At 36.1% G+C, this 16,124-nt stretch overlaps 1 protein-coding gene across 1 annotated transcript in view; it reads right to left on the reverse strand.

Moving 5' to 3' along the window:
- Positions 1–3,972, reverse strand: part of LOC139436959 (vomeronasal type-2 receptor 116-like) — a 33,145-nt gene extending 29,173 nt beyond the window's left edge. The window contains exons 1-2 of the mRNA XM_071209684.1: positions 3,937–3,972; positions 2,883–3,046 (exon numbers count right to left, since the gene is read on the reverse strand). Coding sequence (XP_071065785.1) covers positions 2,883–3,046; positions 3,937–3,972 — 200 coding nt within the window. The remainder of the gene's footprint in view (positions 1–2,882; positions 3,047–3,936) is intronic.
- Positions 3,973–16,124: the final 12,152 nt, after the last annotated feature.

The raw sequence follows: 16,124 nt of genomic DNA on the forward strand, positions 1-16,124 counted from the left end.
TTTGGAATATAATATCAAGGTGATCCAGCTAATACTTGAGGCAAGAACTTTCCTTTTTTTAATAATGAAAAACAAAATACTAAAATTAGCACTTCTATTTATAAAACTGTAAATTGGGTAGGTGTGGCAAAAAAGGCAGAATGAGAAAAAATAATTAGATTTTACTTTACTTGAAAGTTTATGCTATTTTAAATTTAAACATGCCATTTGCAAAAACATTTAAAACAAACAACAATCTGATAAAATGAATTTTTAATAAACAATATTTGTTCTTTCCAATAAGTAAATTACTCTTAAAAAGTGACAAAGCCTACAGTAGGATAGAAAAATGACTAAAGGCAGAAAAGGAAAATTATCAAAGTATATATTCTTAAAAACAATTAACCCAAAAAATGTGATCAATGTAAATATAATCAAGAGCTACCATTTCAAATATCAATTTTCCCAAGTATTTTTAAGAAATATCCTTTATAGTTAGTGAGAATGTCATTTAGTGCATTTCTGTAGAATTTTTTTCCATATTTTTTCTCTTTTTTTTTAATGCTATATTTAAAAAATATGAGATCCCCATATACCCCCACCCCCACCCCCAATCCCACTCCTCCCATATCAATAACCTCTTTCATCATCATGGGACACTCATTTCATTTGGTGAATACATCCTGGAGCACTGCTGCACCACATGGGTAATGGTTTACATTATAATTTACACTTTCCCCCAGTCCACCCAGTGGACCATGGCAGGACATACAATGTCCAGCATCTGTCCCTGCAGTATCACCTAGGACAATTCCAAGTCCTGAAAATTTCCCCACATCATATCTCTTCTTCTCTCTCCCTACCCTCAGCAGCTACGATGGCCACTTTCTCCTTAGTCAATATGCTTAAAAGCTTTTAAAATATACAGTCTTGCACCCCAACCACTTTTTTCCAAAAATGTGTTTACATTTTTCAGAGTAGAGTACAAAGCTAGATCTACTAATATCCCCATTATGCTCTTAATTACAGTTTCAAAATATTAGAAAGCAATGAACATAAAAAAAATTAGTGTTGGATTAAAGTTCTGTTAGCCCTAAGACTATACTCATATATAGGCATAAGAATTATTGTAGGAATTTATTTGTATAAAACATATTTATTACATTGTGTTTTATAAGAAAACCAGTTTAAAGAGGATTGGGGACAGAACAAACTCACCCTTGTAGTATACACATTTTTATGCACAGTAAATTGTGGAATATGATCAGGGTTTTATTATGATTTTTAGGGTCTGAGATACTTTTGCATTCATGAGTCACTTCTATAAATTAACTTTAAAGATTATATTTCAGTACTGAGTTCAAATAAAGACAAATATATTAATATTACATATTAAAACTTTTTGTATTTTAAAGAACATTAAAACATTTTCTTGATCCTCCAAAGTTAAGCTGCCTGGGAACTGGGCCTTCTGAACCTAGTGGATGAGTCAGACAAAATAAATGTTTTATATAATTGCAGGTGAATTCTATTAAGTTTCAGACAGGGTTTCTAAGTTACCTGTCTCAAAAGACCAGATCTGCCAAGGTTCAGTTTTCCCTGAGATGGTCAGAGTGGAAAGCAGAGGATAAGAAGAAAAGCATTTAGTCTCTCCTGCTATGACAGTACACAAGCTCTTTCCCTCCACCTTACAGGGTGCTTAAGCAATTTGGGACACATAGTCAACTTGCCTTCTTTCCGAGGAGACTCAATCCAGAAAGTCCCTGAATCAACCACTTTTAACTCCTGAAGACTTAACACTGTTTGAGAGACAGTAATCAGCAGCAGCCATTCAGAAATGAGGTATGTGCATCGCAGATGTTGACAACAATGTGGCAAACACATTTTGGAAAGTTATGGAAAGGACATAAGTAGAGAAGCATGAGAGGAGTGTCAAAGAATGAATGAGATAAGCAGAGAAACATTCTGAAATAAAAGCAAATAAAAGATAGGCACAAACTCTGTAGCAGGAAGAGGCCCCAAATTCCAAACCCTGCCATCCCCTGTCATAAATGTGAAAAAGTGCTTGCAAAACCCATCACTTCCAAGAAAAAACAGTAAGCCATCATTTTCTTCAGTGATATTTCCCATTCTCACAGGAGCAGAAACTATCTTCTTGAATCCCCTGAAATTTTACTTCATTCATTTATTAATTAGACCTTTGGATATAGAACTGACGTGTTCAGATTTCTAAAACCAGAGATAGTTTAAATGTCCAAGTGAATCAGAATTGGATTTGAAAATGTCTCACAGATAGTTTAACTCTTATTCCTGTTCTGGCTGGGAGTGTGGAATGCATGGAGGATCCCTGGCAGGCTGTGATATAAAGATATTTCAGAGTAGCCAGATGTCTACAGAAGAATTCTGTCCATGCTAGTGGGATCCAGATACCAGTGGCACCTTGGTAGGAATATTAAATATTATACACATGAGAAAATAAGCATTAGCAGACCCCTGATTTGGAGAAGAGAATTTTTTCTGTAAGTTCTTAGCACAGCCCTGCTGCCAGCGGTTTGTTTTACAAAGGAATATCCTTTCTTCCCCTGCTTATGGAAGCCAAAGTAGGAGAAGAGATATGGGGAGAGTCAAATTTCATGGAGAGGACAATCTCCCTTAGATACCAGCACTGGAAAAGATAAAGTTATGAGAACTATAAGCAAAATAGAATACTCTCATTCCATTTGAAAAAAACAGAAGAATCCAGTGGGAAGAGATATAAATTATGGATATTCTAGGAATATAAAGCATGCTGGTGAAAAGGGGAGTACAAGTGATGTAGACTACACTGATCTGGCTATATTCAAATTGCCTAGGCAGTATTCCTCATCACAATTAGGCAGAAAATAAATGAAAATGACACTTACTGTAGGAAATAGACGTCCTTGCTTGGTTTTCCATTCTCATTGTATGCTAGAAATGTATAAAGGGGGAAAAACGCACCAATAATCAGCTCTCCATCTTTAAATACATTGGGTTTCATTCTGTAGAAGCAGGTGCGATCAGCAAAACTCCATGCAGACAGGGGAAACTGCAGGAACAGGAAAATAAAAGTCAGTGGTAACATCTCAGAAGTATCTCCACAAACTGCAGACAAATTCTTAGTGTGTGCAAGGTATGGGGTAGGCAGAGCTGAAACGGATACTGTAGCCTCAAGCAGATATTTATAAATGCATATTGTGTAAAAGATATTGTCATGAACTGGATAGGCAAATCTAAAGGGTACAATGACGGTTTTGCTGGGCATTTCCACCACTACCAGCCAATAGTGGTATATGGAAACCTTTCTGCCCTGGGGCTCTGCATCTGAGGTCCTGTGCCCAGATGAAAACAAAGTTGAAAAATATGTTTGAGGATCATCCTTCTCCCCTCTAGGTGTTATGATTTCATCCAAGTCCATAGATAACAAGACCCCTAGGGAAACTCTCCTTCCTAGGCAGGTTAAGTTCTAACCTCTGTCAATAAATCAGACACATCCAATAAACTGGAGATTATTACAACAGAAGAATGCTGTGTCAAAAAGGAGTCATACCAGTCATGGTTTAGATAAAAATGTTCTGGAATTGTACTCCCCAAAGTCCAACATAGAGAAGGGCAGGCTCACACAACATGCCCTATATGATAGATGTAGGTCTGCATACCATTCATGTGACCTAAAACATCCACAAGCATATGTTTCCCTATTTGGGGAAGCAACAGTCATGTTAAATTCAAAATTGTATTTCAGCAGCTTAAGATAAATGCAGGAAAAAAGTTGCATCTGGAATTCCTAAAATTTGACCTCCTTATCTACTTCTCAGACCTAATAAAGCATGAGAAAACATAGAGATAAGCATTTCTACACTTAAAGACAGGTCTCCTCTAATATTTTTATGTTGATGGGACCATGGGGCTAAGGGAGAAACTTTTTTCTTTACTCACCCTACAGCAGAGAACATTCTCTAGAAAGCACGCCATGTTCTTTCAACCACACACACACAAACATCTATGACATTTACAAGACCTACAATATTCTATGGCACTAGAGTAAAACATATAGGGTTTATGACAATGAAATTGCCAAGGAATTTTAAGATATGCCCATCACGCATGCACACACACACAGGCAAATGATCAATGACCAAAGCAGGGAGTTCTATGCTTTGGGACTACCATATAAATTATGGCCTCCTACACACAAGCATACCTGCTCTGACTTGGGCCACTTAGTAATAGTTGAGGCTACATTATATGGCTACGAGTTTCTAAAAAAGAGTCTGGAGGCTGGCAGAAGGTTTGCCCTCATGCACAACTGAGCAGAGTCAGAGAGACAGATAAAGCAGATACAACCCCCAGATATTGGTTCCTTTGAGGGCTAAAGAGACCCATGGGAGTTATGGTCATGGCCGATGGGGTTAACTACCAGGGCAGATGGCCCCTCTTTGGAAATGGTGTTTATGTGTGATGAATCTGGACTCAGATGGGATCTCCCTTCATAAGACTTTCATGCTAATGTGCTGGAGGTGCAGTTAATGTTGGGGTTTAAGATATATTTAGGGGATTTGAATCTCTGGACTGACAATGTGATAGCCAGATCCTGAGCCTCAACAGACTCCAGCACCTACAATCTGATTTATTGGACTTACCACACTCAGCTAAGACGGAGGTGAAGAAGGACAACCACCACACCATGGAGCCTAGAGTGATTACAACTGAAAATGGGAGGATTGCATCCAGCATCCAGGTGGAATCTGAGCCTCCTCTTGACATAAAGGTGCAATGGACACAACCAATCCAGTGTCCACATAGAAGAGGTGGCATTGGATTGGGAAAAGTGGACATAATGGACAAAGGGTATGGGGAAAGGCAGGAAGAGATGAGAGGTGGAGGCGTCTTCGGGACATGGAGCTGCCCTGGATGGTGCTTCAGAGGTAATCACCGGACATTGTAAATCCTCACAGGGCCTATATGATGGAATAGAGGAGAGTATGGGCCATGATGTGAACCAATGTATATGAGGTGCAGAGGTGCCCAAAGATGTACTTACCAAATCCAATGGATGTGTCATGATGATGGGAACGAGTGTTGTTGGGGGGGGGGAGAGGGGGGGTGGGGGGGTGGGGTTGAATGGGACCTCACATATATATTTTTAATGTAATATTATTACAAAGTCAATAAAAAAAAAATTTAAAAAAAAAAAAAAAAAGTAATAGTTGAGGCTACAGAAGACAGAGGTCATGGAACACCAGAAACAAATAGAAAACATAAATAGGCAACAGTGGTTATATTCACTCTGACCTGATAGAAGTGATGATCAAATGTCACTCATTCTTCTGGTCATAGGTGTTGCTAAGTTCATTTAAATATTTGAGGATAAGGAGGCAAAAGTATGTGGGAATGAATATTTTCCTGAAGTTTATGGTGATATTTGTCAACTAAGGTTTCAATTTGGGAGAAAGAGTTCTCAGAAGTAACTGGAATCAGGTCCAGCTGTCTCTTACCCAGTGATAAAATGGAGGAAAAATGTTTCATTTTTCAATTTACTTTGGGCTAAAGATGACCTAACTAATGATGTTTTTCCCCTCTTAATTCCTGGTGTGGTCACTGAAACTTTGACTAGTCCACTTTTCCAAGAAGAAATTCTTGTTTAGTTCTACATATGCTAAAGGAAGAAATGTTGATGAGTGTGGGATAAGGATCGGGACTTCCTTCACTGAAATGGGACTGTGAAAAAACGTATGAATGTGGAGCAATGCAATTGATCTGACAGGTTCTACATATCAGAACTTGAGATAGAGACCTGAGTTTTAAGGATTTCAGAAGCTGATATGAACTACAGTTTTAAGTGTGTGAGCTTAACATTTTAAAAACCATTCTTAAAGGGGAGTAGATGTGGCTCAACAGTTGAGTGCCTGCTTCCCACATGGAAGGTCTGGGGTTCAGATCCTGTGGCCTTCTGGAAGCAAAAGAAAACAAACAAACAACAAGCAAACAAATGAGGAAGACAGTTCTGGGGAGTCAGTGTGGCTCAATGTGGTTCAATGTGGCTCAGTGTCAGTATACGAGGTCTCAGTTTCAATCTCTGGCCTTCATACCTCAAAAGAAAAAAAATAAATATTCTTGAGTATTTATAATTGTCCTTAAATATTCCTACAGGAGTGAGTCCTGGAAGGAGAGACAAAAATCCTCCAATTCAACATACGATAGCATATTAAAATCCCAGTGCAAAGAAGGAAAGTTACTACTAATAGAAACTGCTCACCAGTCAACAATGGGAGTTGAATTCTCTCATAAAAATAGAACTAATAGGTGAATCTCAATAAGAATTTCAATGAAGTATATTTAAGCTCCTCAATGAAGCAAACAATATTACATGTTAAAAGGACCACATATTTTGAAATATAAAGTCATCTACAAACAAAGAATAGATATGATAAAGAAAAATTAGTATTCATGGAAACTATGGATACACTAGTAGAAATAAATTATACAATTTATATCTCTAGGACAAACTCTTGGACCTGGGTTTCCTATAGTCATTAAGAGATTAGCAATTGGGACATATTACTGTGGAATTTATCAAGAACTCAGAAGAGAATGAGAAAGAGATGAAAAATACTAAAGAAAATCAAGAGTAAAAGAAATTGTCTTGAGTGATTCCACTCACTAAAGTAAATTTCTGTAGTTAAGAATAGAGTGAATAACAGAACAGCTAAATTTGAAGAAATAATGGGGTATAATTTCCAAATTATTTTGGAAGATTTTCTTCACCTTACAAAAGTCAAATGTGTGCCAAATAATACAAATAATTTCCCCATACATTGTGTTCAATTTGAAATCTATGAAAGACTTGTGTTTTTCAGCAATTACAGATATCAGATTACTCAAAGCGATAAAGAATAATAATATTTAATAATATATTAAAAAGTTGGCATTGGACTCAGGATTTATGGAGTTGGCAGACACTTGATTATCAAGGTATTGTAAAAGTAAGCAATCACTTGAAGATGTTCATCTCAAATGCTACATATAGAACAGTCTGGAGATTTGTCAGTTGCCTGGCACCAACACTTTCTTTCTGTGAAGTTGGGATCAACTAGACTTCCATTTTGCTTTTGCTTAATTATAAGTTATCCCCACCTCTACTGCTCTTGATAATGCCTTTTTCCACCTGCCACTACTTCAGTAACATTTGTATTGGCCTTCTAGTGAAGCTGCTACTCTGAAGTAGTTGCCCAAATACAGACACAATTCTTCTCTACATCAGACTTCAAATCACACAGGTTGCCTTCTCTTTGCTTTAACCTGATAGGGCTTGAGTTCATTCTGATTTAGAACATTCATGGAATACTGATGAAGGCCATGACTTACAGATGAAGTACATGCCTCCTGGGCCAGAATTAAAAGACATTCAAGAGCTGGCCAAGCCTAGGACCAACTTTCCTGTGCATGGGTCTCAAGCCTTAACCAAAATGGCACCACTATATCAGCTATTTATTTGGAGAGTCATCCTTGAGTCAGGTCTGGGCTTCATCTCAGGGCCTCAAACTCAGGCATCCAATCTATTAAAGATTCATCATAAATAAATAATTTTTTTCCATAGCATAATTCAACATCACATCCCAGTGTCTGAAAATATCCAACAGCTTCTTTCTGGGTTTCTCTAAATCTACACTTGCAACTACCCGAGTTCAAATTTCAGACAGTGCCTATAATAAAAAGACCCTGTCCATACCTCCAGTATTGTCTTATGTCCCTCTTCTACTTTATTACTGTACTCAAACTGATGGGACTTATTTCAGTTTTACATCCAGACAAGCTATTTCTCACTAGGCTCTTTTATATAAGTTTTCTATCGGTCTCAAATATTTTTTACCCTTTCCACCATAATAACTCATACTCATCCTTTGTATGGCAACATAAACTTTCCAAATTCATTTTCTGACTCGATTAAAAGAGTAGTTTCACACAGTTATTCTATTTTATGGAAACTATTATATGACATGTTATGCTTAAAATTTAGAAGATTCATTATAATTAAGGCATACAACACTAGATTCCTAAGAAATCTACTGATTCAATGAAATTCCAATCAATATCCTGCCTTTTATTTTTCATAAATGGAAAAAGTGATATTCAAATACATATGGCAATGCAAAAACTGACAAATTGCCAAAACAATTTTGAAAAGAAAAGAAGAAAAAGTTGAGTGACTCATGATTCCCAATTTCAAAACTTATCACAAGGCTACAATAATCAATAAGTTTAGATAGATATATAGAGCAGAAATGAGATTTCAGAAATAAACCCATGGATCTGTAGCCAATTAAATTTAGAAAAAGGTGTCAAGACAACCCAATTGAGAGAGAACACTCTTTTCATCAAAAGGAATATGAAGACTAGATATCTACTTGCAAATGTTGGACATTTGAATGGGATTGTGTTGAATCTGGAAATACCTTTCAGTAAAATTGATATCTTAAGAAAAGTCAGTATTCCAATCCAAAACATGGAATGACTTTCCATTTGTTTCATTCTTTTTAAAAATTTTCAGCAATGTTTTGCTGTTTTCTGTGTACAAATTCTTTACATCTTTGGTTGAAGTTATTCCGAGATATTTAAATTTTTTAGTATTTGTTGGAAAAATCATATTTTACTTTATTTCCTTTTCGGTTTTTCATTATTCATGTGTAAAATCACTATTGATTTTTGCTTGTTGAAAATGAAACCCACCACTTTCCTGAATTCCTTTATTAGTTATAGTAAATTTATGATGGATTTTTCAGGATTTTTTCTATATTGGATATTATCTGCAACCAAGGAAATTTTTTCTTCTTAATTTTCAATTTGTACATCTTTTTTGATTGGTTTAATTCCTCTGGCTAAATATTCTATTACAAAAAAAATTGTTTAACTAAATAACAATTGGAAAGTTATGGTAATGTTTGGTAGTGAGGTTTTCACATTTTGAATGTAATTAACATCAATGTATTGTAACCTTGAAATTGATTAAAATGAGAATTTATTGTGTTGTATATATGTTACAGAGTAAAATTAAAAATTAAAAAATATTAAATCAATTAAATAAAATTAAATAAAAATATTAATTCAAAAAAATTGAAACAATAACACCAAAAAAATCATAGAACAGAACAAGGCAAAGAACGAAACTTAATGCAAACTATGAACTTTATTCAATAATGTAATTCTAATACTATTGGCTCATCAATTGTGGAACAGAAGTTGGAGCCTCCAGTAAACCATTCTCATCTTTGATAGAGAATCTATAAGGAAACAGAGAACTTAAATAATATGACAAATGAATGAGACCAATTAACCATTTATAGAACAATGTATCTCATATCAGCAGGATAAACATTCTTTTCAAGTGCTCATGGATCTTTCTCCAGGATAGACAATATCTGGACACAAAACATGTCTCAATAAATTTTAAAAGATTGAAACGATACAATGCACTTTCTCTGACCACTAGGGAATGAAGCTGGAAATCAATAACAGGAGGAGAATGGGAAAAATCACAAATATAGGGGATTTAAACAATACACTCTTAAAAATCAGTGGGTGAAAGATGAAACTGCAAGAGAAATCTGTAAGTATCTCAAGATGAATGAAAACAAGAACACAATATAAGAAAACCTATGAGTCAGTGAAGTCAGTGCTTAAAGATAAATTTATATCAAAAAAGTTAAACAGGAGGGAATGCTATCAAAACCATTCATACTAATCTGCTGGAGGTGCAGTTAACGTTGGGGTTTAAGATATAGTTAGGGGATTTGAATATCTGGACTGATAATGTGATAGCCAGGTCCTGAGCCTCAACAGACTCCAGCACCTACAATCTGATTTATTGGACTTACCACACTCAGCTAAGATGGAGTTGAAGAAGGACAATCACCACACCATGGAGCCTAGAGTGATTACAACTGAAAATGGGAGGATGGCAGCCAGCATCCATGTGGAATCTGAGCCTCCTCTCGACATAGAGGTGCAATGGACACAACCAATCCAATGTCCACATAGAAGAGATGGCATTGGATTGGGAAAAGTGGACATGGTGGACGATGGGTATGGGGAAGGGCAGGAAGAGATGAGAGGTGGGGGCGTATTTGGGACGTGGAGCTGCCCTGGATGGCGCCTCGGGGGTGATCACCGGACATCGTGGATCCTCACAGGGCCCACTGGATGGAATGGAGGAGAGTATGGGCCATGATGTGGACCATTGTCTATGAGGTGCAGAGGTGCCCAAAGATGTACTTACCAAATCCAATGGATGTGTCATGATGATGGGAACGAGTGTTGTTGGGGGGGGAGAGGGGGGGTGGGGGGGTGGGGTTGAATGGGACCTCACATATATATTTTTAATGTAATATTATTACAAAGTCAATAAAAAAAATACATGAGGCAAAAAAAAAAAAAAAAAAAAAAACCATTCTATGATGCCAGCATCATAGAATACCAAAAGCCAGATAAAGAGACCACATAAAAAGAAAATTATATACCAATTTCTGTAAGGAAGATAGACACAAATATCCTCAACAAAGTACTTGATCATACAATCAAACAGAACACTAAAAGAATAACACATCATAATCAAGTAGGTTTTAGCCCAGGCAATGCAAAGTTGCTTCAATACAAGAAAATCAATCAATGTAATACATCATATCAAGAAATCAAGGAAGAAAATGCGACATGATAATCTTGATTGATGCAGAAAATGCATTTGACAAAAATCCAACCTATTTTCTTGATTACAAATGCTATGAAATATAGGAATAGATGGAAATTTTTTCAACACGAAAAAGCCCATTTATGAAAAACCCACAGGTAACATTGTATTCAGTGGTGAACCACTGAGATGGAGAGTTTTCCTGCTGAGATCAGGAAGAAAAGAAGAATGCTCATTGTCACCACTGTTATCCAATATGTGCTAGAAGTTCTAGCTAGCTAGAGCAATTAGTCTAGATAAAGACATAAAAAGCTCCCAATCAGTAAAGGAAGAAGTTAAACATGCACTATTTGCTGATGATATGATCTTATATCTAGAAAATCCCCCCAAAATCCACAACAAAGCTCTGAGAGCTCATATACAAGTTGAGCAAAGTGCTGAGCTAAAAGATTAATATGCAAAAATCAGGAGCATTTCTATACACTACTAATGAGCAATCTGACTAAGAAATAATTTTAAAATTCCCTTTTATAATAGCAACTAGTGGAATCAAATGTTTAGGAGGAAACTCAATCAAGGACATAAGGGACTTTTACTCAAGACATTACAAAAAGACATTATGAAAAGAAAACAAAAATCTAAATATATGAAGGGATAGTCTGTGTTCATGGATTGGAAGACTAAATATTATTATGATGTCAATTATACTCATATTGATCTACAGATTCAATGCAAAACCAATAAAATTTCCAAGAGGCACTTTTTCAGAATTGGGAAATCCAATTATCAAATTTATTTGGAATGGTAAGTCTCTCTCAACAGGGAAAACTATCTTAAAATGGAAAAATAAAGCTGGAGGACTCTCAGTTCCCGACTTAAATGTATATTTCTTAGACTAGACTATTTTATCTTTTGGGGCTTCTTCTGTCACCCCAGGTGACAACCTCACTTTGCTTGCATTTAGTTCTTACATTGGTCATGATTGCATTAACGAGTTCCTCTTGTGCAAGGTTCTGTAATAATTCTTTTGATCAGAGTTATCATGAGTATATGTGAGAAGTTTGAAAAAAGTATCTGGCAAACAGAAGGCATTTAAGCAATATTTCCCCACTTTTTCCTGGCTTTCCAGATCCAGCTACCTGGGAAGAGGCTGTCAGTTAAGATAACTGCAAAGTATCATGTTGAGCCCTGTTAACACAAAGGTGACAAAATGAAGCCCTATGAAGAAGGAGGGATGATCTTGGCCAAGGAGGAAAAATGGCCAAATTCTCAGAAACAGTATGGAAAAGCCAATTTGCTGGTCTCTTGATATTGATATATTGATATGGCTTTTCCTTCCTTTGAGATAGAAAAGGGACTTTACCTCATGAGAAGCTTCAGGTAGAACTGAAGCTTAGTATATTGTTTGATAAGTATGTGTTGATTTAATGAATGAACTTAAGACATCCTTTATGTATGTCAACATTGCCCTATATGAGACATTGGTTTTATTGGGTCAAATGGGCCTGAATATTTCAGAATGATTTGGTAGTCTATTAGGCTTAGGGAAAAGAATAAACATTTTGAAGTGTTTCAAAGGCACAGCTAGATTGGGAATAACAGAGAAGCTCAGATTATTTTAGGAGAGATTTCAGGTTTAGTTTTCATTCAGCTCTAGACATGAGAAATACTACTCTCTAATCAATTCTTGGCTGGGGGTGATACCCTTCCAGTGGGATTCCAAAAATGCCCCACATCACTTCTTTTCTTCCCTCTCCCTGCCTTCAGCAAATATTGTGGCTACTGTCTCCACATCTTCCATTGCTAGAATCACAATAGTTCTATAGTAGAATATCAATAAGCCCACTCTAACCCATATTTTATTCCTCCATCCTGTGGACCCTGGGATGGTGATGTCCAAACCACGTCTAAACCAAGAGGGAGCTTAGATCTCACATGGCTGATGGATGCAATTCTCTAGCTTGCAGTTGTCAGATGCTGGACATTATATATCCTGCTATAACCCACTGAATGGACTGGGGGAGAATGTAAACTACACTGTAAACTATAATCCATGTGGTGCAGCAGTGCTCCGAAATGAATTCACCAAATGTAATGAATGTGTCACAATGATGAAAATAGTTGTTGATGTGGGAGGAGTGGGGGTGAGGGGTGAGGGCTATATGGGAAACTCATGTATTTTTTAAATTAATTTATGGAATTATATCAGTCATACATAAACATACATAAACAGTTCACATACTAATATTTGTGAACTTATAAAACAAACACATATAACATTATACAGGGCTGTCATAACTCACCCTACCACCAATAACTTACATTGTTATTAAACCTTTTTAACTAATGATTAAAGAGCATTGTCAAAATATTACTACCATCCAAAGTATTTTCCCCCATAATAATATAGGGTTGGTTGGGGGAAAATACTTTGTAAGGTAGTAATACAACCCTATATTATTATATTTATATCATTTATATATGAACATACATAAACAAATATGTACTAAAAGTTGTGAACTTACAAATTAAACATACATAACATCATGCAGAGTTTCCACACATCAACATTCCACCAACACCTTGCATTGTTGTGAAATGTTCGTTACAAATTATGAAAAAATATTGTCAAAATCTTACTACTAATCATAGTCCTTGTCTTACATTTGGTATGTTTTTCCCACCCTATTATTATTTTTTAAAATATATTTTTATACAGAAGTTGTAAACTTATGAAACAATCATGCACATGTGCAGAATTCCCAAACAACATCCCTCCATCTACACAAAACACTGTGGTGGAACATTTGCTACAGATAAGACACTATCATCTGATTGTTACCATGTCCTTAGTGTACATTTGGCTCACATTTTCCATACTGCCTCATTATCAACACGGTACATCTTTTGCATAGATGCAAGAATAACTGCTAACCACAGTCCATAGGTTACTCAAGCTGTATTTTCCCCATGCTTCTCCACATTCCCACCACCCTGTAATAGTGATGAACATTTGCTCTATTTCACAAAGGACACTCTTGCATTTGTACCTTCAATCACAATTCTCATCCACCTCTTGGTTTATTGTGCTATTCAGTTCCTAGAATATTCTCCAGCATTCTTTCAATTGGCATTTACATAACTAGATTATCATTTTCAGATACATACTCATGTATAAACTAGCTGTTACTCATTATGTGTTACCACCCACTACATTTCCACACTTACAGTAAAGCTAATTATAACTTTTACAAACATTAAGCATTAGTAGTTCATCTCAGTCCTCTTATCCCCTTAAAGAATCCACCAGGATTCTACCACTAGGTCTTGAAGATATTTTCCTACAATTTCTTCTACAAGTTTTATGGTTCTTGCTTTTATTTGTAGGTTTCTGATTCATTTTGAGGTAATTTTGATTTAAGGTGTGAGATAGGGATTCTCTTTCCTTCTTTCAGCTCTGTATATCCAATTCTTTCAGCACCTTTAGTTGAATAGACTGTTCTGCCTGAACTGTGTGGATTTGACAGGATAGTAAAAAATCACTTGACCATACATGTGACGGTCTTTATCTGAACCAAAAATTTGTCTCTATTGGTCTATGTGTCTGTTTTTATGTCAGTACCATGCTGTTTTTACCACTAAAGCTAGTTAATAAGATTTAATGTATGGAGATGAGGGTATTCTTTTCCATTTTATGATGTTTCTGGCTATTCAGGACCCCTTGTCCTTCCAAATAAATTTGATGTTTGTGTTTTCAATTTTTTAAAATTCTGGTGGAATATTCATTGGGATTCCATTGAATCTGTATATCAATTTGAATAGAATTCACAACGTAAAGATATTTAATCTTCCAACTCATGAGCATGGAATGTTCTTTCAGTTATTTAGGACTTTTAAAATTTCTTTTAACTGAATTGCTGTGTTCTGAATACAAGTGCTTTACATCATTGGTTAAGTTTATTCCTGAATATTTGAGTTTTATCTGTCATATTTTATTTTCACCACTCTTTTGACACTTTTAGTTACTTTTATTGATATAATCTTCATTTCTAGACTCTCTTCCAGGCTTCTCTCTCCTGTCTTTTCTTTTCAGGCTCTAACACACCTTTTAATATTTCCTGAAAATCTGGTCTCTTGCTTAGAAATTCTCTCAGCTTCTGTTTATATTTGAATACTCTAATCTTGCCCTCCTTTTTGAAAGACAGTCTTGCTGGATATGTTTCTTGGCTGGAATTTTTTTCTCTTTTACTATCTTAAATACTTCAGACCACTGTCTTCTTGCTCCCATGCTTTCTGGTAAGAGATCAGCACTTAATTTTATTGGGTATCCCTTGTAAGTTGTGCATTGCTTTTCTCTTGCTGCTCTCAGAATTCTCTCTTTGTCTTTAGCATTGTATATTCTAATGAGCATGTGTGTCAGTGTTGGTCTATTTGGCTTTTATTGGATGGGAGTACGTTATGCTTCTTGGACATGGATATCTATGCCCTTCAATAAAGTTGGAAAATTTTCTGCCATTATTTCTTCAGATATTTCTTCTGCCCATTTTCCCTACTCTTCTCCTCCTGGGACACCCATGGCACATATGTTTGCAAGTCTTTTTTCTCATTTAGTTCCCTGAGACCTTGTTCAATTTTTTTCCGTTCTTTTCTTCATCTCTACTTTTGTATGTTCACTTTCAGAGGCCATTTCTTCAAGCTCACCAATCCTTTCTTCTGTCTCCTCAAATCTGCTATTATATGATTCCAATGTTTTTTAAATTTCATTTATTGCACATTTCATTCCCATAAGATCTGCTATTTTTCTATGTATGCTTTCAAATTCTTCTTTGTGTGCATCCACTGTCTTCTTAATATCCTTAATCTCATTCGACATCCCATTGAATTTATTTAGGATATTTGTTTAAACATCTATGATTAGTTGTCTCAACTCCTTTATGTCATCTGCAGGCCTTTCTTGTTCCTTTAACTGGGCCATAGCTTTCTGTTTCTTAGTGTGGATTGTAATTTTTTGTTGGTGTCTTGGCATCTGGACTACTAGATTATTTATTCTAGGTGCAGTTTTTCTCTTTGGTTTAGGACTTTCTGCCCTTTCTTCCTTGTTGGTTTTTCAGCAGGAGTCAAGGTTGTAATTGGTGCTATAAGCTGTGAAGACACAAGCTGCTCTCATTGTGTCAGCTGCTAATGAAGCTTCTCTGAACATTCTCCTTTGCCAGGGGTAGGGACGGAGTCACATCTGTGTTCAATAATTCAAGTTGTGCAGGCCTAGATTGTAGTTCCACAGAGCGTGATGAAGCTTCACGCTCCTTTTTCCCTGCCTGGGGCAGGGATGGAGCTGGAGATGTGGGCAGCAATCTATTCAATGTGGATCCATGTTGACCACAGTTGTGTCAGTAGGCTTCCAAATCTTCAATCTGTGCCATCCAAAGAATCCTGCAGTTTTCTG

This window comes from Dasypus novemcinctus, chromosome 19 (genome assembly GCF_030445035.2).
Source record: "Dasypus novemcinctus isolate mDasNov1 chromosome 19, mDasNov1.1.hap2, whole genome shotgun sequence".
NCBI lineage: Eukaryota > Metazoa > Chordata > Mammalia > Cingulata > Dasypodidae > Dasypus > Dasypus novemcinctus.